This window comes from Hyla sarda, chromosome 6 (assembly GCF_029499605.1).
Source record: "Hyla sarda isolate aHylSar1 chromosome 6, aHylSar1.hap1, whole genome shotgun sequence".
NCBI lineage: Eukaryota > Metazoa > Chordata > Amphibia > Anura > Hylidae > Hyla > Hyla sarda.
In genome coordinates, this window is record NC_079194.1 from 119,834,825 (window position 1) to 119,859,630 (window position 24,806).

At 41.2% G+C, this 24,806-nt stretch overlaps 1 protein-coding gene across 2 annotated transcripts in view; it reads right to left on the reverse strand.

The window, feature by feature from the left end:
• Positions 1-24,806, reverse strand: part of EEFSEC (eukaryotic elongation factor, selenocysteine-tRNA specific) — a 232,824-nt gene that overhangs the window by 156,843 nt on the left and 51,175 nt on the right. For both annotated transcript variants that reach the window (XM_056524840.1, XM_056524841.1), the window contains exons 2-4: positions 23,344-23,551; positions 16,921-17,017; positions 10,028-10,192 (exon numbers count right to left, since the gene is read on the reverse strand). In XM_056524840.1, the coding sequence (XP_056380815.1) occupies positions 10,028-10,192; positions 16,921-17,017; positions 23,344-23,551 (470 nt within the window). The remainder of the gene's footprint in view (positions 1-10,027; positions 10,193-16,920; positions 17,018-23,343; positions 23,552-24,806) is intronic.

The following is a 24,806-nucleotide window of genomic DNA, read 5'->3' on the forward strand; positions in this document are numbered from 1 at the left end:
CCGTTGGGTTCCCAACGGATTACTAGAATTGGGGTCACAAGCTTCCATTTTCCTTTACTCCACAATCACAATGGGAGTGGCAGTCGGGGTACTCTGGCAGTAAACATCTTATCCCCTATAAAAAAAAAAAGGATAGGGGATAAGATGTTAGATTGCAGGGATCCCGCCACTGGATCCCCACGATCTAACATCTTATCTCCTATCCTATTGATAGGGGATAAGATATTTAGTGCCGGAGTACACCTTTAAGAGCTATACTTGGCTATCTTTATCAGGCCCATACACTTTGAATGGCGTGAATGCTCTAAACACGTCCATCCTTAAAGTGTAGCTCCCACCATCCATTTTTTCTTTCTTTCTGTCCCTGCCTATTGCCCATCTCTCCCTAACCCCCTCCCTCCCTTTACATTTTTTTTTTACTATATTAAAATCCCTTTTTGTCTGCCTGGTAGTGTGCTCACTACCAGGCAGACTTCCCCAGCAGGCACCACGTCACTGATGCCTGCTGGAGCCGGCACTTCCGCCCTTAGCTCACTATACAGGGTGCCTCCAGCTGTTTCACCACTACAACTCCCAGCTTGCCCTAACATCTACTGGCTGTCAGGGCATTCTGGGAGTTGTAGTGGTGAAAAAGCTGGAGGCACCCTGTGGTGAAAACAATAAGCAGTGCTACTTCGGGAGCAGCAGCAGCAGCGGCGGCGGCGCTCTCTCGAACCCCGCTCCCCACCCCCATACCTCTAGTGCTGAGCGGCGGCACTCCCACGAACCCCGCTTCCCCCACCCCATTCCTCCAGTGAGGAAGACTTACCAGAGGATCAATGTGCTGCCTCCGGACAGGGTAACGGCCTCCGGACAGGGTAAGGGGGGAGGGGGGGGGGCAGGGCCGCGCGCGAGGCCAGTGGAGCTGGCCAATGCGCGCAGCCCCAGCTATCAGCGTGCTCGCTCTCGCCTGTCTGATTGACAGGCGCGAGCGAGCACCGCAGTGACTGGATTTCGACTCATTTGCCAGGCTGAAATGAGTCGAAATCCAGTAGTGACGTCACTGCAGAATGCATTCGGCCACTAGGAGGGCGACCCCTAGTGGCCGAATTTAAAAGTGATTTTAAACTTGTTTAAAATCACTTTTTTTAATTAAAGTATATTAGAGATATGTTGTAGTACTTAAGTACTACAACATATCAATTTTTAGATTTCATGACAGTGCCCATTTAAACACAGAAAACTTTGCAGAGACTTACATACGAGCAGGCACACTATGACTAGACAGAGGAAAGTTTTTTTTGTTACTCCTAACACGCTGTAAAACTCCACAGGTACTGTATAATATACAATTAATTTATAAAGTCTTCAGACTCGCTTACTGTTTTTACTTTTTGTGATTAGCTACAACTGAAAAAATTAAAAATAAACACGAAAAAAAATCGTGTTGTTGCAGTAGAAAAAGTTTTTCTCCTTCAAGTGAGAACAGAATGTTAGACATCTTTGCCAATTTATTGAAAAGAAAAAACAGCAATGCAATCACTGCATTGACATAAGTATTCATAAGTTTCTTTACTCCGTACCCCTTTGGTAGTGATTACAGCCTCCAGTCTTCTTGGGGATGAGGCCACAAGGTTTGTACTCCCGGATATGGGGATTTTTTGCCATTCTTCTCTGCAGATCCTCTCAAGCTTCATCAGGTTAGATGGAGACCGCAGGTGGAATCTGTTTTCAGAGATGTTCAATTGGGTTCCAGTCAGGGCTTTGGCTGGACCACTCAAGGACATTGACAGAGCTATCCGTACACCGCTCCTGTATTGTCTTGGCTGTGTGCTCGAGGTCATTAGGGGGAGATTCATCTAACCTTGTGAGAGGTAGAGTCGTCCAGTTGCCCATAGCAACCAGATTAATTCTTTACTTTTTGAAAAAGCCTCTTAAAAAAAAAAATGTAAAAAATTATCCAATTGGTTCCTATGGGCAACTGGTAAACTTGTTCTCAGCACAGGTTTTGATGAATCCCCCCCATTGCCTTGTTGAAATGTGAACCTTTAGCCCAGAGAACTGTGGATAAGGCTTTCATAAAGAATATCTGTGCTCTACTCAGCTTTTCCTCAACCCTTACCAGTCTCCCTGTCCCAGCCACCCATAAAAAACACAATGCTGCTGCCCCCACCATGCTTCACTGTAGGAATGGTATTGAGCAAGTGATAAGCAGTGCATGGTTTCTTCCAGACATGCTTAGAATTGAGACTAAAAGTTTGACCTTTAGGTGTTATTTTATATATGTTTTTGCTTTCTTGTGCCTTTTACTAAGGAGAGGGTTCTTTCTGGCCACTATATCATAAAGTCTAGATTGGTGGAGTGCTGCAGTGATCTGCACACAGGATTTTTAAAGTTCACCCAGAGTGTCCATTGGGTTCTTGGTCACCTCTCCAACAAAAGCCCTTATACTCTGATCACTCAGTGTAGAGGAGTGGCTAGCTCTCAGAAGAGCCCTGGTTGTTCCAAACGTTTTCCATTTACAAATTATGGAGGCCACTGTGCTCTTGGGAACTTCCAGTGCAACAGAAATGCTTTTGTACACTTCTAGATCTGTGGCCCTGCACTCTCTGAGCTCTTCAGGCAGTTCTTTCCATCTCATGGCTTGCTTTTTGCTCTGCCATGCATTGTCAGCTGTGAGACCTTACATAGAAGACATTTCTGTGCCTTTCAAAATCATGTTCAATAAAGTAAATTTACCACAGAGGACTTTATTTAAGGTGTAGACACATCTCAAAGATTAAATAGGAGACATCCAGAGCTAACTATCGTGTCATTGCAAAGGGTCTGAATACTTATGTCCATATGAGAATTTTAGAAGGGTTTGCAAATGTATTAAAAATAAAAAAATAAAAAAAACTTTTCACATTTTCGCTATGGTGTATGGAGTGCAGATGGATGGGGGAACTTGAATTTGTTTTTATTATAGCACAAGGCTGCAACATAACAAAATGTAAAGAAAAAAAAAGTAAACGCATCTGAAGATTTTCTGAATGCATTGTATATATTGTACGTTATAATACATAAACGCGGTGCCATCAGCATACAACCGCAGTTTCACTTTCTATAATAACAGATTATTGTATTTTCCTTCAGCAGCTGGATAAACTTTAACCCTAAAATTGTACAACGGTTTGTCTAGCGCTTTAGGTCAACTGTTGCCCAGGGGCAACCCGGAGCTGTGAGGGCAACCTCTGGATAACCCCTCTCTCCTTCATATAACATCCCTCCACTTTTTCACAAATTGTTTAGGTTTCACTCACATTCTTAGCATATTCAGAAAAAGTTGGTGGGTTCAAACAGAAAGGTTACAAGCAGCCCCTGGGGGAGTTCACAGTCAGTCACAACGATGTAAAGGTTCTACAAATAGATGCAACCTACACAGAGGCGATCTCTGGGAGCAAAGTATCACCAAAAATAAATTACATTTAGAAATGTTGCACAATCCTTCAGACTGTACATTCAGTATGTCATTGTTCCAAGTGTCATTGCGTCAAGGTCCTGTACCCCAAAAAATACAAAATAAATCGGTATATTATGGTCCTGTACATCAACTGTCAGTGTGTTACTGTCCTTTATCCCAAGTGTCAAGTGTGTCACTGTCCTGTACCCCAAGTGTCAGTGTGTCACTGTCCTGTACCCCAAGTGTCAGTGTGTCACTGTCCTGTACCCCAAGTGTCAGTGTGTCACTGTCCTGTACCCCAAGTGTCAGTGTGTCACTGTCCTGTACCCCAAGTGTCAGTGTGTCACTGTCCTGTACCCCAAGTGTCAGTGTCACTGTCCTGTACCCCAAGTGTCAGTGTGTCACTGTCCAGTACCCCAAGTGTCAGTGTGTCACTGTCCAGTACCCCAAGTGTCAGTGTGTCACTGTCCAGTACCCCAAGTGTCAGTGTGTCACTGTCCAGTACCCCAAGTGTCAGTGTGTCACTGTCCAGTACCCCAAGTGTCAGTGTCACTGTCCTGTCCCCCAAGTGTCAGTGTCACTCACTGTCCTGTCCCCCAAGTGTCAATGTGTCACTGTCCAGTACCCCAAGTGTCAGTGTCACTGTCCAGTACCCCAAGTGTCAGTGTCACTGTCCAGTACCCCAAGTGTCAGTGTCACTGTCCAGTACCCCAAGTGTCAGTGTCACTGTCCTGTATCCTAAGTGTCAATGTGTCACTGTCCTGTAACCCAAGTAAGTGTGTCATTGTCTTGTACCTTAAGTGTCAGTGTGTCATTTTCCTGCACCCCAAGTTTCTATTTATCACTGTCCTATTCCCCAAGTGTCAGTGTGTCACTGTCCTGTACCCCCCCCCAAAGTCAAAGTGTCAGCCTGTCATTGCTGCAATGGATGAGGATTTGAAAAAATGTCAGTGTGCTAATTTTTTTATGCCCCCATGTGTACCAATCTCTCATTTCCCCCAAGTATGAGATAGGCACATGCTTAATAAAAAATAAAAAAAATAAAAAAAGGTAGAAAGCCTGATCAGACTGTATGTTGTACTACATATAATATTAAGAGAAGCAAGAAGACACCTATGCTCACCTATTTAGGTTGCAGCATGTAGTATTGGTGTAGAACTTAAAAGCAATGTTCGCTGTAATAAACACTTTTCAGATACTCATTTTGAAAAATCCGGGCTGTAAGATAAAAATTGGAAAGATTTGCCATAACAACCAATGAAAGCTCAGCTTTCCCAGCAGAACAAGCTCTGGAAACTGAGTTTTCATTGGTTGTTATGGTCAAAATCTCTCCAGTTTTTCTCTCACACATTTTAATAAATCAGGGCCATAGGTGAGAAATGATTAAATCCCAAAAATGGAAAATAAACAGTAAATATGTGTCATCCACTGTAACCTACAAATCCACGTCCTCCTCTAAGCAGGGAGGGAAATAATTCACCAGGACAATAAGCCAGGGAGGAAATACTTGACAAGGGACGGAGGCTCCAAAAAAGCGCAAAATGAGGAATAGCCACCAGCTGTCTTTGAAGTCGACTCCTTTGTGCTTTGTATAAGTTAATGGATCTTAAAATACAACTAAAAACTAAAACAGAAAAGAGTAAATGAAATGATGCTGTATGACGGTGCGGTGATCACCAGACCCAGCAGCTGCTTCATGTCACCGGCGGATGCACACTGTCATTGGTGTGATTCACTAGTGACCGTGGTTTCTCTGATGTGGACATGTATTTTATTTAGCAGAAATATAAAACAAAATTTGATTCTGCACTGACCATAAAGTAATGATAATATCAGATTCCACAAAATGAAAACATTAAGCTTCATATACATAGATTTCATAGGGTGAACAAAAACAGAAACGGTGTCACGCCTGTCCACAGGCCTTGTCCAGTATTGTAGCTCAGCCCATTTAATTAAATGGGCTCCAACACCAAATACTGCCATACAGAGAGGTGCTGGTCTTTTTTTTTTTTTTTCAGGGAAGTAGACCATTTTAGGTTTAATCTAATTCAACCACTTTAAAGAAAAAATGCCTCACTCAATTCTTGACCATCAGGAATTGGCTGGTTAAGGATACATGGCATCAATGTAGTAGGGGTTGAGTGCAGGACAGCTGGATCAGAAACAACGAAAAACCGCAAAACCCCATAAGACATGCCAATAGCCTATTTCATGTGAAACCATCTTGATGCCACACCATCATGAGATAAGGCCTGTGGTCTAATCTCCAGTACAGGACACAAAGGAGGGTGTGAGAATAAGCTGCCTCCGTCGTATCCTCTCCCATAGACGGACAATCAATCTTTCAGAACGCTCCTATCATTGGTGATTGTATCTCATTGTATCTGCCTTTCATGTCCGGAACAGTCATACAATACCCCATTCTGTGCACAGCTTTATTTTAATTTCTGAAGAGCGCTGCAACAACCTCTGGCTTATTTGTGAATGGTATGAACACATAATTGTCCGCATAAATTCATCCCTCAATCCTAACCAGGGACAGACAGAGAGATGTAATGTGGGGGGGAGGGGGGCAGCCATTATTCTCTCTAATGACTGCAATTAGCAGGTCACCCCAGCTTTTAACTCCTCATTCAGAGTTTGTTCCCAAGACTCTGGAACCTTATAACTTTTTACTTGTTAAACAGTTCTTCAAAGGCAGTAAACTCCCAGTATGTCAAGAGTCCCAAACCTTACGTCTCTCAGTCTAATGAAGAATCTAATGTTCAAGTGTATCCCATGAATCACGCACCCCAGTATAATGTGCACTGTGTTCAGCTACAATGGACACACGTTAACATCCCAATAGTGCACATGTAAAAGTAAAAGACCGGGAGTTAATATCATGCACCTATTTGTAAATTGCCCCATAACAGGATTTTTTTTCTCTTCTAGAAACTATAATTAGTTTTATCGATCTCTATGCAGGAAGCTGCACACGAGAGCTGGAAATTCCTGCAGTGTATTCCTCCTGGTCACAGCGCTGTGTCTATAGATGGCTAAACACAGGTACTTGATCAAACTAGAGTTGTGGTTTTGGGGGGATTTATGTGCCCCAGAGGTAAGCAGTGCCAGGGCTATGTGGCAGCTGCTCATCTCCCTCCTTCAGCAGATAAATAATCTGGATGTTTGAACAAGAACGTGTTTCTAGCAAAAGTACGTGAAGGGAGCTGTTCGACTGTCATTCAGCTGTAAACAAATCCTTTTTTTCGCACAGCAGAATGCCATGTGGATTTTTCAACTCCAAAACCCATTATTTTCTATAGGAATCTCTGGTGCAGTTTATACCAAGGAAAACACATGCATTAATAAGTAAAAGTCCATCATGTGCACAACACCTGTTACTGTGGTGGTCACGAAGCATTCTCCTCTAAGGCCATGTTCACATGGTGATATATTTGTGTAATGTCTGCCACAATTTCTGTAAATAGTCTCTGGCCAAACACGTGATAGAATACGTTGATGTCTATGGCATGTAAAATTTACATTAAATATTTTTTTTGCAGAGGAATCGGAATTTCTGCCACATATGTTTCCGCTGCAGAAATTCCACCATGTGCATGGGGCAGCAGAATACCATTGAAAACAGAATTTCAGAGCTAAATTTTTCTGCCGGATTAGGGTCAGAAATTCTGCAGTGTGAACATAGCCGCAGAAGCATAAAACTAAACATGAAAGCAGCAAAGCAACTTATGACAAAAAGCAACATAGATATGAGATGATAGATAAATATGAGATATTCCCTATCATATACAATCATAGTACACATCTCAGGATGGAAGGGAGGAAATTCTTTTTTTTTTTTTTTTTTTTTTTACAATACTGAACATATATGTGTATACAGATCCACTGTTCTCCATCTCCCACAGACACCTAGGAGGCTATTACGATATTGGGTCATTCAGAAATAGTGAGCCCAGGACAACTGAAATAAGGTGTGACCACAGAGGGACCTGGCTGCATATGGTCACCCTTAAAAGTATGTGTGTGTATATACTTTGGCCTTTGTCCCATTATAACACAGTAGGTGGCAGTCTGGGGGTAGGGGGCTACGGAGTGACCCTGCTTTACACAAGTTCAATCGGTCACTGGTGTCACAATCTATTAGTGGATCTTGAGAACGGCAGAGACACTTTCCACAGTGAAGTCGCTGATTTGTTTTCCTTTTAGAAATGGTTTCTTTTTTTAAACACTACGTCCCAGTCCCCTGTGGACATTGCCTGTCAGTCACGGCCCGGGGTATTTGGTAAATACTGGGGTCAGATGGAGTCTCAGACCGAAGCCTCCCAAGATGTACATTGGGGAACTTTATTCTATGATTTCTCTCAAAAACTCCAGTCACAACATGGATCAAAGTCATAGATCAACTCATACACAAACTAAGCCACCATTGCTGCCTGAATTTAAATTTATACTTTGTATTAGTTTTTTATTATTTATTTTAATTAAAATTAATGAATATTACTTTCTTATAATTGGAAATGTACACAAAAGGATTTGAATATTCGTAAATAGAATATTTCATTTTTATTTCCTTTTTATTTTAAATTCCATATAATAAGATTTGGCCAGCCACACTCCTAAAAACATATGAAAGAAATAAAAAACATACAAAATGAATACGCCAAAAATATAACAAATTATCTGTAAATGAAGGTTTTAATTACTCCGCCCCATCTTATTTACAATCTCATACTAATGTATTTTAATTACATAAATAATAAACAACATGCAGAATATTATAAATTTTTGTATAATAGTATTAATGCAGCTCCTCCAGCTCATATCTAAAGCATGAAGTTTACTTCATTTATATAGTTTCACACTGCTAGCTATTTTTCCCCACTATTTCTATGTCAAAAATTAATTTTCTTATTTGATTATTGATATATTTTATATTTATTTATGGTTATATTTATGTATAAAAAAAGTAAAATAAATAAAAGGATAAACAATATGTATTTTAAGATTTCCCCGAAGGCTATGCTCATGTACAAGTTTTAAGCTGTATTTTGGGACATAAAATTATACTGAATTCTTTATTTCCACACATTTTGTTACAGTTGTAAAATTAAATGCAAGGGTTTTTTTTTGGACCATTTATGTGGCAAAATATTTTGGCAAGTATTATAAGTATTTTACGTAAATATCCTATGAAAAATGATTATTATAAATTTTATTATAAAAAATATATTTAGAAAAACACCTTTGTAGCTAGCAATTTTTAAGCTATAGCTTATATATTTTTTATTTTTTTTAAAACTGCCAAATAAAAGTCCAAAAAGTTGTTAAAAAAGGGCCAAAAACGTATTTCTGTCTGTAAAATGCTTAATTTTTAAGGCTGTGTGTGAACATAGCCTTAATTCCACTCTTAAAATGCATGTTAAATTCTATTCCTTAGGTTACAGTAAATTAGTGAGAAAATAAAAAAAGGGGAAAAACAAGTTTAACAAAAAAAATTTAAAAAAATTTAAAAAAATCAATTAAAAACAAACTGGTAAAAATGTATGGAAAGATAAATATACAAGATATTATTTTTAAACAGATAATTAGAGATGAGCGAACTTACAGTAAATTCGATTCGTCACGAACTTTTCGGCTCGGCAGTTGATGACTTATCCTGCGTAAATTAGTTCAGCTTTCAGGTGTTCCGGTGGGCTGGAAAAGGTGGATACATTCCTAGGAAAGAGTCTCCTAGGACTGTATCCACCTTTTCCAGCCCACGGGAGCACCTGAAAGCTGAACTAATTTATGCAGGAAAAGTCATCAACTGCCGAGCCGAGAAGTTCGTGACGAATCGAATTTACTGTCAATTCGCTCATGTCTACAGATAATATATCAGTTGTTCAAAGTTAGATCTGAACTGACAAAAATAAAATTTCTATGAAAATAACAAATTTGTATATATCCCTATGAAAGAAAGAAGCATTTTCCATAATATTTCCATATTTTCCAAAAATGAGGATGTGAATTTAAATTATTAATATTAGCCATTGCCATCAGTACTAACTTAAGAATGCTCCTCGGATCAGGTAACATTTAACTTTTCTTTTTTTTTACGTACACCATGGGAGGAGTTGACCAACTGGTGGGCACCTGCAAAATGGTGTATGCACTATATTTTTATTTTGTACACACAAAAAATATTGCTGAAATTATCATCTAATTTTGTGCTATTTGTATGTTGCGTAGGTAATTGTGTGAGCATTTTTACCCTTCTTTGCACTTTATGACACAATGACCGATGACACATATTTGTGACGTGAAGATAAAAAAATGTGTGCAGCGACTAAGAAAAGCACTTGTGCAGCAGGTTTTGCATTGCGCAAAAATCTGCACTAATAATAAATTCCCCCTCCCTATAATATTAAAATATATATATTTATATATATCTCAAGTAATGAAAATTAGAACAATTTGCTATATTCTGTAATTAATCATTTTCATCAATGTCGGTAAAATGACATCATATATTGGTATTTCTGGCAGAGACATCACCATGTAATCTGCATATTGCTGTACAGCTGGTACAATGCTGCCCACTAGTGGCAGATGATGTCTTACCTTTAAAGCTGGGATCTCCACGTTGTCATTAAGACTGACAGATCCAGAGAGGATGGTACCTGTCATCACTGTGCCCTGACCCTTGATGGAGAAACAGTGGTCAACAGCCATGAGGAAGGGCCCTGAGGGATCTCTACGAGGCAAGTAGGCCTGAGACTTCAAGAGCTGCATAGGGAGGGGGAAAAAAAACGAATAACACAAAGGTTCATTGAAAGTGCTAAGAGCATTGAACAAAGTGTCGCCAGGAGCTGTAGGCGATTGTCTTTCTAGGATATGGCAAGACCACGTGCTGGAAGTTAATATAACCAGCCCTATTACTACTACAAGTTGTAAAAAGAAATACTCCCATCAAAATATTGTTAACAGTTTGTTGTTTTATTGTTTTGTTTTGATTTGTCTAAACTGACAAACGTGTTTTTAAACTATAATGGAAAACTTTAGGGCTAGAGTTTACATGTAATATTTTGGTCTGTATTCGGTCCTCATTTTGGTCAAAACCAAAAGTGGAATAAACAAAGAGAAAAACTATAATGAACAGATTATTATTTTTTTTTCATTTTAGGATTAGGGTTTCGACCTTTGCGACTCTCAACGTGGCACCTTTAGTTATTTTCCCTGTACAGTGGAGCTCAACCAGTTGCGCACAGCGTTGTTCTGTCATCGCTTTATGAGATCGGAAGGGAATAATCTTTTAAAAAGTACCTGTCACCAAATAAACTTTTCTAAATTAACTCAGGCTATGTTCCATAACTACTCCCAACACTCCTCTTACCCTTAAAAAAAATCTAAGCTTTAAAAAGCTGTGTATCAAACCTTTATTCTTGCTCACATAGTGCAATCTCCCAGCAGGAGAAAGTGGGCGTTTCCTAGCAGGCATGACATCACTGAAGCCTGCTGGGGGACCACTTCCGCCCTCCCATCGTTGCACTGCTGTGATGAATAGAAGACCTCAGGCTCTGTGCATCTTTTTTTTTTCTTTTTTTTTAATCAGATAACTTTTATTGAAACTTTTAAAACACAAATAATAAATTTTAACAAACATACAAACAACCCACAACCCAACCACCCCTCCCCCCACCCAGTCAACACCCTCCCCAAACATACAGTCTGTCTCATCCCCACAAACCTTAATTAGCAGGCAGTCAAATAACAAAAACAGTGAAACAAAGCATACAAACAAGGAAAGTGGGTGTGCAGGACATGGCCTCCCAAAGGTAGACCACAGTGGAACAGGAAACACATAGAAGCACGCCAGGCACCACATCAGAAGTCATCCAGTACAGAGACCAAATAGAGAGAGAGTGCTCACTCAGACAAACCTCACCCCATACACAGCATCCCAGCTCAGACATGATCAGGGAAAATAGAGACCAACGTCTATATTCCAACCCCAGTAGGGTCAAATTTACGCATCTGTGCATCTTTCAGTGAGGCTCTTTGCAGCCTTTAATGAGGCTCTTTGCAGCTTTCAGTCTGTGCAGCTTTCAGTGAGGCTCTGCGCAGCTGTCAATCAAGCTCAGTGCAGAGAAGCACTTCCTGAGTTTGGTCTCCTTCCAGGCCGGGAGGAGACCAAACTCACTGTATTAATTGTGGCAGGGAACATTTTTTCTATTACATTTTAAAAATATTTATGCTGATAATTTTAAAAGCAAGTGAATGGGAAAGTGTCTAATAATAACACAAGGAACACTATATTAAGTTTTATTTGGTGACAGGTACACTTTAAATTACAATAAGGGTATAAAAAAATATATATTTTCAAAAATAATTTCCAGGAATTTAAAGGAGATATGCAGCGAAAAAAAAACATATCCCTTAACCCGCAGAATAGGGAATAAGTGTCTGATTGCTGGGGGTCTGGACGTTGGGACATCTCCCGTATGGGGCCCTTACTCTGCTCCTGTCATAACGTGTCGCACCCAGCACGTAATGCAATGCTGTGTCTCCGCCTCTCGCATAGAGATGAATAGAGGGGGCATGTCTAGAGAAGCACAGCTGGGGGAGTTGGGCCCCGTACAGGAGATCACAGGGGGGGGGGGTCCCAGTGGTCTGATCCCCCACAATCAGTCACAGGAGAGGGGGATATGTTTTTTCCACCACAGATCTCCTTTAATGGTGGGGGATTATCACATTTATGGTTCTGTTTTGATACACTAGACCTGGGATCATTATAGCAGCAGAAACTAAGAAGTGACTTCACCAAACTGTTTTACAAAATCTACATTTTAGGCGTTTTTTCTTTTTTTTTTTTCCCCAGCTTCAGGAGAGTCAGATGCCCGCGTTGGGAAAGACATAATCAGTTTGAGAAATCATGGAAAAGAAAACAGAGAAGTAAATATTAAAGACTTGTCTGAAGGATGCTAGTATCAGACTTCCCACAGCATGAGCTGACTACATCAGATCCACAGGACCCAAGCTCACAAGCTACTACCAATCTAATCATTTCCTGTAGGCAGTGGAGAGAATGACTTAAAAAGTAGAGACATTTATTATAGCAAAGGAAACAAAAAATTAAAAAATTAAAAATAAATAAAAAAAGAAGCAAAAAGGAACAGCATAAGGGTAAAGCATAAATACTATAACACCCTTTTTATTGTAGCTGATTCTCTATTGTCATATCCTTTATATGCCAAGTAAGGGATTAAACTGCCAAAACGGACTTGTTTCCTTTCCTAGCAAATGCAGCAGGGTTCCTGCATTTGGGCAACACTGTATTGGCCCCCTAAAATCTAGGGATGTTACAGGGACTAAGCTGCAAAACCAGGCATAGCTACAACCAATGTATGGAACTGTGTCTGTTAAAGTGACTCTTTCTTGTCTGATCATATGATTCTCAAAAAGGTTGCAAAGCCCTTTTAATCAGTAAATTAGCGAGGGTGCAGTGGGACCCTTATTAATTTGATACTGACAGTCCCAGAATATCCCTTATTTATTTATTTTTTAAACATTGGCTTCCTACAGTACCTTAGGGGGATCTTTGGAGTTTATAGTGTTTTTTTTATTTTTTTTTAGTTAAAGGAAACTTGTCATTTCAATTGGTTTTGGAACAAACTTTGTATGTGTAGTCCATAACTCTATGGAAAACTGGTAACTGGTTCCAAAGCCCCTGAAAGGTCCACTCAAAAGTAAGAAAATATGAAGAAGGAAGAAAAATTAGGCCATAAATAGTACAAATAAACCATGTTCTTTTCTATTTGAGAAAGCAACTGGAAACAAGATAAAGGGGTTATCTGGCCAAAGACATCTTATCCCCTATACAAAGGATAGGAAATAAGATGTCTGATCATGGGGGGGGGCACCGCTGGGACCCCCCGAAATCTCCATACAGCACCCGTAATCTATGCGAGGCTGCGTCTCCAATCTCGGAAAGCTCTTTGTTTCCAAGACTGGAGACATTTGGTAACGCCACACCCCCTCGTGACGTCACACCACGCCCCCTCCATTCATGTCTATGGGAGGGGGCATGATGGCCATCACGCCCCCTTCCATAGGCATGAATGGAGGAGGTGTGGTGTGATTTCATGAAGGGGTGTGGTGTGATTTCATGAGGGGGCGTGGTGTCAAATCACGTCTCCAGTTCCAGAAACAAAGAGCTTTCAGAGACTGGAGACTCAGCCCCACATAGAATGTGGGTGCTGCTCTTTGGCAGAATAACCCTTTAACCACTTTTAAAATGATGGAGGCTTTCCAGTCTGTTCTGCAAAGTTTGGATATGATAGGCGGTCAGGTTGCTAAGGCAACCATACTGACACTCAGGGAGTCCTATGCGCGAGCCCTATTAATCACAAAAGGGTTCGTGATTCCAAGTCGCTAAACGTTGGTTTGGTTGCCTCAGCAACTGTACCACCCATCATTGCCAGAATCACTCCCCGCTGAACATTGCAAAACAGACAGGAGATCAACGCTGGACTTTCACTTTAAGAAGTGCCAGGAGAACTACAAACCCCAGCAGGTCATGAATGACTGCAGCAGCCAGAGCATGTTATTACTTGTAAGTCTCCAACATAGGGGACTAGGAAAAGAGTATGGGGTGTATGTGAGATGCATTTAAAGGCTACTCCGCCCCTAGACATCTTATCCCCTATCCAAAGGATAGGGGATAAGATGTCTGATCCTGCACACCAACCCGGAATTCTGAACTTTTCGTTCCAAACGCTAGGTTCTTGGCCATGGTTGTGACATTACACCACACCCCCACCACGCCGGCCATCATGCCCCCTCCCACAGACATGAATGGAGGAGGGGTAGCATGGCATGACATCACGGGGGGCGTGGCCTGACGTCACGACCTCGGCCCCAAACCCAGCGTTCGGAACGGAAAGTTCAGAATGGCGAGGTGGCATGCAGGACCCCTGCGGTACCCCTAGGGGTGGAGTGCCCCTTTTAACTTAACTGTACCTACAGGGACAGCATCTTGGTCTGGATGGGAGACTTCAAAGCTTGCTGGGACTGCACTACACTGCAGTGACACTTCTCCACTTCACATTAACACTGGACTTCCAGGGTCTGTGATGTCACTGTGATGTGGGGATCATTGTCCTGCAGCACTATCCAATCTGTCTGCTCTTCTTCCTGCAGGTGACTGAGGGAGCGGGCCCTCACGTGGAAACGATGCAGACTGCTAAGGACACTGAGCGGAATAGCTCTTCTCACTGTGTCTCTACTACTCTATGGGAAAGATTTATCAAAGCCAGTGCAGAGGAAAAGTTGCCCAGTTGCCATTGCGAACAACCAGATCACTTCTTTCTTTTTAACCCCTTAAGGACCAGGGGGTTTTCAGTTTTTGCATTTTCGTTTTTTGCTCCTTGCCTTTAAAAAAATCATAACTCTTTCAATTTTGCACCTAAAAATCCATATGATGGCTTATTTATTGCGCCACCAATTCTACTTTGTAATAACGTCAGTCATTTTGCCCAAAAATCTACGGTGAAACGGAAAAAAAAATCATTGTGCGACAAAATTGAAAAAAAAAAAACACTGTTTTGTAACTTTTGGGGGCTTCCGTTTCTACGTAGTACATTTTTGGATAAAAATGACAACTTTTCTTTATTCTGTAGGTCCATACGATTAAAATGATACCCTACTTATATAGGTTTGATTTTGTCGGACTTCTGGAAAAAATCATAACTACATGCAGGAAATTTAATACGTTTAAAATTGTCATCTTCTGATCCCTATAACTTTTTTATTTTTCCGTGTATGGGGCGGTATGAGGGTTCATTTTTTGCGCCGTGATCTGAAGTTTTTAACGGTACCATTTTTGCATTGATAGGACTTATTGATCACTTTTTATTCATTTTTAAATGATATTAAAAGTGACCAAAAATGCACTATTTTGGACTTTGGAATTGTTTTCGCGCATGCCATTGACCGAGCGGTTTAATTAATGATATATTTTTATAATTCGGACATTTCCGCACGCGGTGATACCATATATGTTTATTTTTATTTACACTGTGTTTTTTTTTTTAATTGGAAAAGGGGGGTGATTCAAACTTTTAATAGGGGAGGAGTTAAATGATCTTCACTTTTTTTTTTCACTTTTTTTTTTTGCAGTGTTATGGCTCCCATAGGGACCTATAACACTGCACACACTGATCTTCATCATTGATCACTGGTTTCTCATAAGAAACCAGTGATCAACGATTCTGCCGCATGACTGCTCATGCCCGGATCTCACGCACTGAGCAGTCATTCGGCGATCGGACAGCGAGGAGGCAGGTAGGGGCCCTCCCGCTGTCCTGTCAGCTGTTCGGGATGCCGCGGCTATCCCGAACAGCCCGACTGAGCTAGCCGGCAACTTTCACTTTTGCTTTTAGCCGCGCGGCTCAGCTGAGCGTGCGGCGCCACGATCGGCGCTGCGCGCTATTAGAGGCGGGTCCCGGCTTCACTATGACTCCGGGTCCGCCGTGATATGACGCGGGGTTACTGTGTAACCCCGCGTTATATCAGGAGAGCAGGACCAAGGACGTACCGATACGTCCTTGGTCCTTAAGGGGTTAAAGAGGCCTTGTTAAAAATGAAAGAAGCGATCTGATTAGTTGCTATGGGTAGCTATGTTTAACTAAGATGGGCTCTGAGAGTTGGGGGATTACACTGTATAAGTTATTGGGAAAAGAATCAGTATAACTTATTAATTTAACTTCCTGCTTCGTCTTGGCTTAGGCAGTAGGTCATTGACAGCTTTCTCACTGGAGCATGCATACAGAGATAGCTGTCAATCAGGGAGGAGGACCACAATAAGAAGGCACTTAAAAGGGGAACTCCAGTGGAGACAAGTGAAAAACAAATGTTTTTATATCAACTGGTGTCCGAAAGTTAAACAGATTTGTAAATTACTTGTACAGTATTTCAAAATTTTAATCCTCCCAGTACTTAGCTGCTGTATACTACAGAGAAAATTGAGTTGTTCTTTTCAGCCTGACAACAGTGCTCTCTGCTGACACTTCTGTCCATGTCAGGAACTGTCCAGATTAGAAGCATATCCCCATAGAAAACCTCTCCTGCTCTGGACAGTTCCTGACACAGACAGAGGTGTCAGCCGAGAGCATTGTAGTCAGACAGGAAAATCTATCTGTAGTATACAGCAGCTGATAAGTATTGGAAGGGTTAAGATTTTTAAAAAGAAGTAATTTACACTTAAACTTTCTGGCACCAGATGATTTGAAAACTTTTTTTTCCACCGGGGTTCCCCTTTAAATAAAATAAAGTTTTACTAAAGTTTGGCCCTAACATAATCCTGGGAGATCAGACCTCTTTTTCAACACGACACATTCCCTCTAATGTATAATGAGTATACAGAAAACATATAAGCCCACTCTATTGGAGCATAAAAAGGATTTTTTTTTTTAACTACTCGCAGTAAATATGTGACAAAGTGATCCAATACACACCTCGATTAATTCAGGGATCGCCTGAGCAGTTTCCGATTCTGGGGCTTCTGGTCCTCCAGGCTTTGCGGCCACAGAGATAATAGGACAACCATGGAATCTAAACATGCCAAAAAAAATAAAAAATACAAGAACTACAGAAGATGCAAACTCTGTACCATGGTTTTAATTAAAAGTTATACAGGTTATTTAGCAAATCATCTTCATACCAAAGAGTCAGTTTTAAAAATGTTTTACAGTGCTTCTACCATAAAAATACAGCTTTTCTTTTTGTCTTGCTTCCATATGTACCACTTGATATTGCTGCTAATCTGTGCTGGTGGCTTGGAGCTCTAAACAGAATAAGTGTTCTTCTTCCTTCTGGAAGCTGACAATCTAGACCAGTATTTCCCAACCAGAGTGCCTCCAGCTGTTGCAAAACTACAACTCCCAGCATGCCCGGACAGCCGTTGGCATGCTGGAAGTTGTAGTTTAGCAACAGCTGGAGTCACCCTGGTTGGGAAACACTGATCTAGACCCTTCTTACTAACAATCAGAAGAAGCAATCTCAGCCATAATAAGGCAGGGCTTCTGCTCTTCTCTTGAAAAGTAGAGCAAGAAGCTATTTTTATTGACTGCTTTGCTGTGAACAGAGGATGCATAGACCTGGCTAAGAGAAGAGTGACTTAAAGGGGTACTCCGGTGGAAACATTTTTATTTATTTTTTTTTTTAAATCAACTGGTGCCAGAAAGTTAAACAGATTTGTAAATGACTTCTATTTAAAAATCTTAACCCTTCCAGTACTTATCTTCTGTATGCTCCACAGGAAGTTCTTTTCTAATTTCTTTTCTGTCTGCCCACAGTGCTCTCTGCTGACACCTCTGTCCATTTTAGGAACTGTCCAGAGTAGGAGCAAATCCCCATAGCAAACATATGCTGCTCTGGACAGTTACTAAAATGGACAGAGGTGTCAGCAGAGAGCACTTCATCTGTAGTATACAGCAGCTGATAAGTACTGGAAGGATTAAGATTTTTAAATAAAAGTAATTTACAAATCTAATAATAATACCAAGGTAAAGATTGCACTCACGAATATTCAGTATTCAAGCTTTTTTTCCAAAGTCAGGTAAGTATGCAGGCTGGCCAAAGGGCTGTTTCTTGCTTATTGAGTGCGAGTAACGGCCCGTTGGCCAGCCTGCATACTGACCTGACTTTGGAATAAAAGCTTGAATACTGAATATTCGTGAGTGCTATCTTTACCTTGGTTTTATTACTGGAAACTTGATTCTGCGATTGAGCACCACGAGAATAACAGTGGAGCTGGGAATTAAGGTGTGTAGCTGAGGGGTATGTTTATATTGTATAGCAGTGCCAATCCGCTTTCTTTCTTATGAACATAATTTGCAAATCTGTTTAACTTTCTGACATCAGATGATTTAAAAAAAAAAAAAAAAATTCCAGTGGAGTACCCTCTTTTAATCCTTATCTGATGTTGTATGCTTCAGAAAAAGTTGTGCAGTTCCCTCCAGTCTGACCACAGTGTTCTCTGCTGACACTTCTGTCTATGTCTGGAACTGTCCAGAGCAGGAGAGGTTTTCTATAGGGATTTGTTTTTACTCTGGACAGTTTAAAGTAATATACAAATCTGTTTAACTTCCTGGCACCAGTTGAAAATATTTTTTCCAGAGTACCCCTTTAACATCAACACAATCTATATCCTTTATCATACTGTATTTGTCTTCGAAAACGAAGATTTTCCAGAAGAAATGGGGTTAACAAAAGACCAACATAAAGGCAATAATCGGCCCTGAAGGAGAAGGAGACGCAAATTCAATCATCTCTTATTGTCCTAAAATCTCACAATCTTATTGACTCCATATGTAGTTTTTTTAACCCTGCTGCAGTCAATATTCATTTTTCATCCTTGCCTTTGAGGAGCCATAAATTATGCATTTTTCGATCAATACAGCATTAAGAAGGCTTAGTTTGCAGAACAAGTTGTATTATTATAATTTTACGCACAATATATATGCTCTACTGAGCAACGTAATATATTTGTGTTGTTTTTACAGCATTTATCAAGCAGTAATGATTAAGTGGATGGTAAATCTGATATTGCGGAAACATAATTTAAAAATAAATAAATTATTGTTTTGTGCCATAGTCTGGAAATCATAACATTTCATTGTCGATCAATGGAGCAGTGTGATTTTTGTTTTACTAGGGGCAAGCTGTAGCTTTTATTTGTACCATTTTGGGGTACATCTCAATTAGTTCAGGTATCCTCGGACATTTTGGACCACTTTTTCTTTCATTTCCTCATAAGAATTCTGGCTGTTTAATTTGTATGGCCTGACGAAGTGCCCATTGGCGCCATACGGACCGCGGCCGGCATCTGAGCTCCACCAATTCCACATCGCCTCCCTGTAGAAGTCACCGGAATCGGGACCTCCGTCTCGGCATTTGTGATCCGAAGGACAGAGATCGTGTGAGTGCTCTGTTTCCCTTTCTTCTTTACATTATGAAGAATTAGGTGTGTTTACAGTCCTCTGTTTTGTGCTGAGCAATGCCACAGGCAGAGGAGTAGGTAGATAATGAATACAGAAGCTAATGCCGACTGTTCTGCTTTATAGAACAATCTTCTCCAGCAGCTCTGGGAGTAGCAATGCATTCTGGATACTAAAGTAATAAGCATCTGCTTAATCAAGAAGTAGTGGGAGGACATGGTAGAGGAGAGCTCTACATGCCTACATGCCCACAAAACAAAGACCAAATCAAAGATCAAAACAAAACTTTTGCCATGTCACTGTGACATGACAGGCATAAAGCATTTTAAAGAGTTTGTCATGTAGACATGTCAAAGGTTTTCATCGGTTGTCTATTGTCTAAGACAGTCACCGATCTCTAAATATAGCCGGCAGAAGCACGGGCAGCATACCTTTCTCACCTGCTCTACACTCCTTTCGACTCAATGCAGGAGATGGGCTCCACAGACTATAATAGAGCAAGTTTCCTGCTACAAGTCGAATCGCGCACTGAGCTGGGAAGAAAAATGCCCTTTGCATGCTTCTCCCAGTTATACCTAGGGACCCAGACCAATAATTATTGTGGATTTTAAACCCAGAAGATGTCAAATTATATTGCAGAATAGTAGATTATTTCCTGTGTTTATTACAGGTTATTTCCAAGTTAAATGATCATGTATTGAAACAAATATTTGCTCTTCAAGGAGACAATGTAGACGTAGCTCCTTATTTCTTGTCCCCTGGGGTAAGAGGTCAGGTCTCCACTGCTCCAGAAGAAGCAGAACATAGATGGATTACTGAAGAATCTCACCGGGCTTCAGCCTCTCTGATACATATTGAATTTTACAGAGAGCCAACAACAGTGACTTCCAATGACTGTAATCCGCTTGCCCGCGGCTCTGATTGGGAACATTCGTACTGAGAGTCAAAGAGATTAACAACAAAGCTTGGGGAAATTCAATTACACTTAATCCAAACACCAGAAAAATGAACATTGCGTGGCACAGGAACAAATGTTGAAACAGGTGTATTCATTTTAACAAAATAATAATAAACTGGTCTATAGATTTAGGAGAGCATGACTACCGCTAAGCACGATTCCAGAGATCCTTTATATGCTGCTCACTGTCCCTCAAGATGGGGATTCCATTTGCCCACCAACAGGTGAACTGAAAGCGATTCATACAGTAGTATAGATCACCATCTCTTGTGTTACAACAGTTGATCTTGTAAGCAAGATATTTGGCCATCTAAGGTGTCATGGACAATCTGGTACCAACTGACTATTTCCATTTTATGAGATCAATGATCATCATTATACCCTAATTATTAGTATACAGACTATTAGTATGGGTTTGGAAGTACCTCCCAGGAAACTAAGGAAGCTGCCAAACTACTCAATATTCAATACCTTGCAAAGAGTCGATTTTTTCAAGCTCGATCTGATTTCCCAAGAATTGTGGCATCAGAGGTATTTGGCAGGGGTATTCCAGGTTTTTGTGCAGCGTATCTGTATGTCCCGCCAAGCCAGCGCTAAATGCATTCCCTGCCGTCACGCGATCTCAGCACTACCGGCAGATAGCGGAGATGTATTCTACTCGGTCTCCTAATTTCCCAGATCTTAATCTGATGGAGCAGTTATTGGATGAGTTCACCAGAGCCCCACCTCATAACATATAGTACATCTAGGGGTACTCCGCCCCTAGATGTCTGATGGCAGGGGTCCCACCGCTGGGGACCCCCGCAATCTCCCTGCTGCACTTGGCATTCATTTAGAGTGTCAGGTGCAGCATCGGAGGCTTGTGATGTCACGGTCAAGCCCCGCTCATGATGTCACGGCCACGCCCCCTCAATGCAAGTCTATGGGAGGGGGCGTGGCGGCCGTAATGCCCCCTCCCATAGACTTGCATTGAAGGGGTGTGGCCGTGACATCACGAGCGGGGCTTGACCGTGACATCACAAGCCTCCGCCCCGCATTGTCAGTCATCTGGCAGGGAGCGAAGCTCGCTCCATGCACCGGATGTCTGGGGTGCCGCAGCAGAGATTCCCCTTTGGATAGGGGAGAAGATGTCCAGAGGCAGAGTACCACTTTAAGAAATCTGCTGCTATTGTCTTGGTGCTAGATACCACAAGACACCTTTAGAGATCTTGTAGAGGTTATTTCTCTACAGGCCAGAGGTGTTCTGATGACACGAGTAGTATCACATAAAACCTGGCAGGTAGTTTTAGGATTTAAGGTGGAGGAACACAGGATCATTGCCTGACCACTTTAGTACTTATTTTATTCTGGGTCTGTATTTCTTTGCTACTTGTACTTCATGCTGCTGCTTGATCTTTAGTCCAATGCTATAGCACATTACATTTTATATTTATATTACTGCCATATAAGGGCATTGTGCAATTGCCATATTGGTTTTCATTTACCAATGAAAGTCAGTTCTATTAATGCAGGTTTTAAGGTAACTTTAAAGGGTTACTCTGCTCCCCAGCATGTCCGGAACATCGAGTTCCTGAACGCCCCCCTGTGACATCAACCCAGTCATGTGACATCCCGTCCCGCCCCCCCCCCCCCCCCAATGTAAGTCTATGGGAGGGGGCGTGACGGCCATCGCGCCCCCTTCCCATAGACTTTCATTAAGGGGGCGGAAGTGAACACGGAAGCCTGAACACAGCATTCAGGAACTCAATGTTCTGGACGCTGGGGAGGGGAGTGACCCTTTAATGTAATGGCAAATCAGTGTTCTCTTCGTCATGGCAGTAGGTAGCCTTTTTTAGCAGCTACCATTTAGCCTACCACTACAGCATCACTGAAAGTATCTGCTTCTTTCCCTCTGCTACAACACATTTAGCGCAATAAGGAATTGTTCTAAAATGTAAAGGGAAACTGAAAGGTTGTTCAACCGCACTAAACCCAATATACTTTATTATAGTGCGGATGAACAACTTTAAAGGGGTATTCTGGGATTTTTTAATTGACTATGCTACATCGGCTATAAAGTTGGTGTAGTTCATAATATAGTGTCTGCACCTGTGTTTATGGTGGTCTCACAATTCTTCTGTAATTTTTTCACCAAGGCTTATTTTTAACAAAATTAGTGTCCTCTCAGGTTTTCCTAGGTTGCCGGGCAGCCCGAGACATTACATCACTAGTCAGGTGATCAGAGGGAGTCTGGGAGGAAGATCATCCTGTTTTGAAACAGCTGGAAGCACCCTGGTCAGAAAACACTGGTCTATTGCATTGAAGAGATCACAGGTGTGTTTCAATGGGTGGGGTGGCTGATGAGTGGGAGGGATAAAAGTAACCTCACACTTACAAACAAGGAATCATTGGGTTTGTAGTTTAAGGGAACAAACTCCAATAGGAAATAGCCAGTTTACAAAAAGATTGCCTCAGCATTATGGTAATCTAACAACATAGCTATTTAGCCCTAAGACAAGCACAGATGCTTCCTAAACATGTCCATTACCGTCTGGCAGGTACGTACTAAAATCACCTAACTGTGGATAACCCCTATAAAAACATTGGCCACTTACATAAACCAGTGGTGCAGTATCAAAGTCTGTGCGCAGTGGAGGTGGGGAGTCACTAGAACATGAGCGAGGCATCAGCACCTGCGTTCTGCTCAGAGAGCAGATAGCTCACGTGCCAGGAGGCATAAAGAAATTTTAATATTCATAACGGGGGTGGGCCAGGCAGTGAATATTGATGATGCAGGAGAGCTCAGAGAGCTGGCTCCCTGCCTCTATTGCACAGGAGCACAATAGCTATAGATGGATGAACTCTGGTCACTTACATTAATCTGTGGTGTAGTATCAAAGCTGTTCACCCGCACTATAAACCAGTAAATTGGGTTTAGTGTGGGTGAACAGCCTGTCAGTTTCCCCTTCATGGACCATCAAGACACAACCTCAAGTACTTACTTAGTATTTTCTAAAGTCTTCTGCATCTTCTTGGTCATCCTCTCAGTAGCCGCTTGCCTTTTGTTTTCTGGCAGCAAATCAATTTTGTTTAAGACGACCACCATCTTGTTGCAAGCAATCTGTCCAATAACCAGACACTCGGCAGACTGGGTCTGCATGCCTTTGGTTACGTCAATGACCAGCATCATGAGATCTATGATCTGTGCACCTGTCCAGAGACACACCAGAATGTTAGCATTATGGAAATACATAGTGCAAAATGACATCACACCTTTACCCCTTAAACCCCTTAAGGACCAGGCCATTTTACACCTTAGGACCAGAGCGTTTTTTGAACATCTGACCACTGTCACTTTAAACATTAATAACTCTGGAATGCTTTTAGTTATCATTCTGATTCCGGGATTGTTTTTTCGTGACATATTCTACTTTAACATGGTGGAAAATTTTTGTGGTAACGGTGAAAAATCACAAAATTTTATAAAAAAATTGACAATTTAGCAATTTTCTAACTTTGAAGCTCTCTGCTTGTAAGGAAAATGGATATTCCAAATACATTTTATTTTATTCACATATACAATATGTCTACTTTATGTTTGCATCATAAAATTGACAAGTTTTTACTTTTGGAAGACACCAGAGGGCTTCAAAGTTCAGCAGCAATTTTCCAATTTTTCACAAAATTTTCAAACTCACTATTTTTCAGGGACCAGTTCAGGTTTGAAGTGGATTTGAAGGGTCTTCATCTTAGAAATACCCCACAAATTACCCCATTATAAAAACTGCACACCCCCCCCCCCCCCCCAAAGTATTCAAAATGACATTCAGTCAGCGTTTTAACCCTTTAGGTGTTTCACAGGAATAGCAGCAAAGTGAAGGAGAAAATTCAAAATCTTCCTTTTTTACACTCGCATGTTCTTGTAGACCCAATTTTTAAATTTTTACAAGGGGTAAAAGGAGAAAATTTATACTTTTATTTGTAGCCCAATTTCTCTCGAGTAAGCACATACCTCATATGTCTATGTAAAGTGTTCGGCGGCGGGCGCAGGGGATTTTGGAGAGTACGTTTTTCTGAAATGGTTTTTGGGGAGCATGTTGCATTTAGGAAACCCCTATGGTGCCAGAACAGCAAAAAAAAAAAAAAAAAAAAAAAACACATGCCATACCATTTTGGAAACTAGACCCCTTGAGAAATGTAACAAGGAATTAAGTGAGCCTTAATACCCCACAGGTGTTTCCCGACTTTTGCATATGTAAAAAAAAAAAATGTGTTTCCCCCCAAATTTCACATTTTTGCAAGGGTTAATAGCAGAAAATACCCCCCAAAATTTGTAACCCCATCTCTTCTGAGTATGGAGGTACCCCATAAGTTGACCTGAAGTGCACTACGGGCAAACTACAATGCTCAGAAGAGAAGGAGTCATATTTGGCTTTTTGAGAGCAAATTTTGCTCGGGGGCTTGT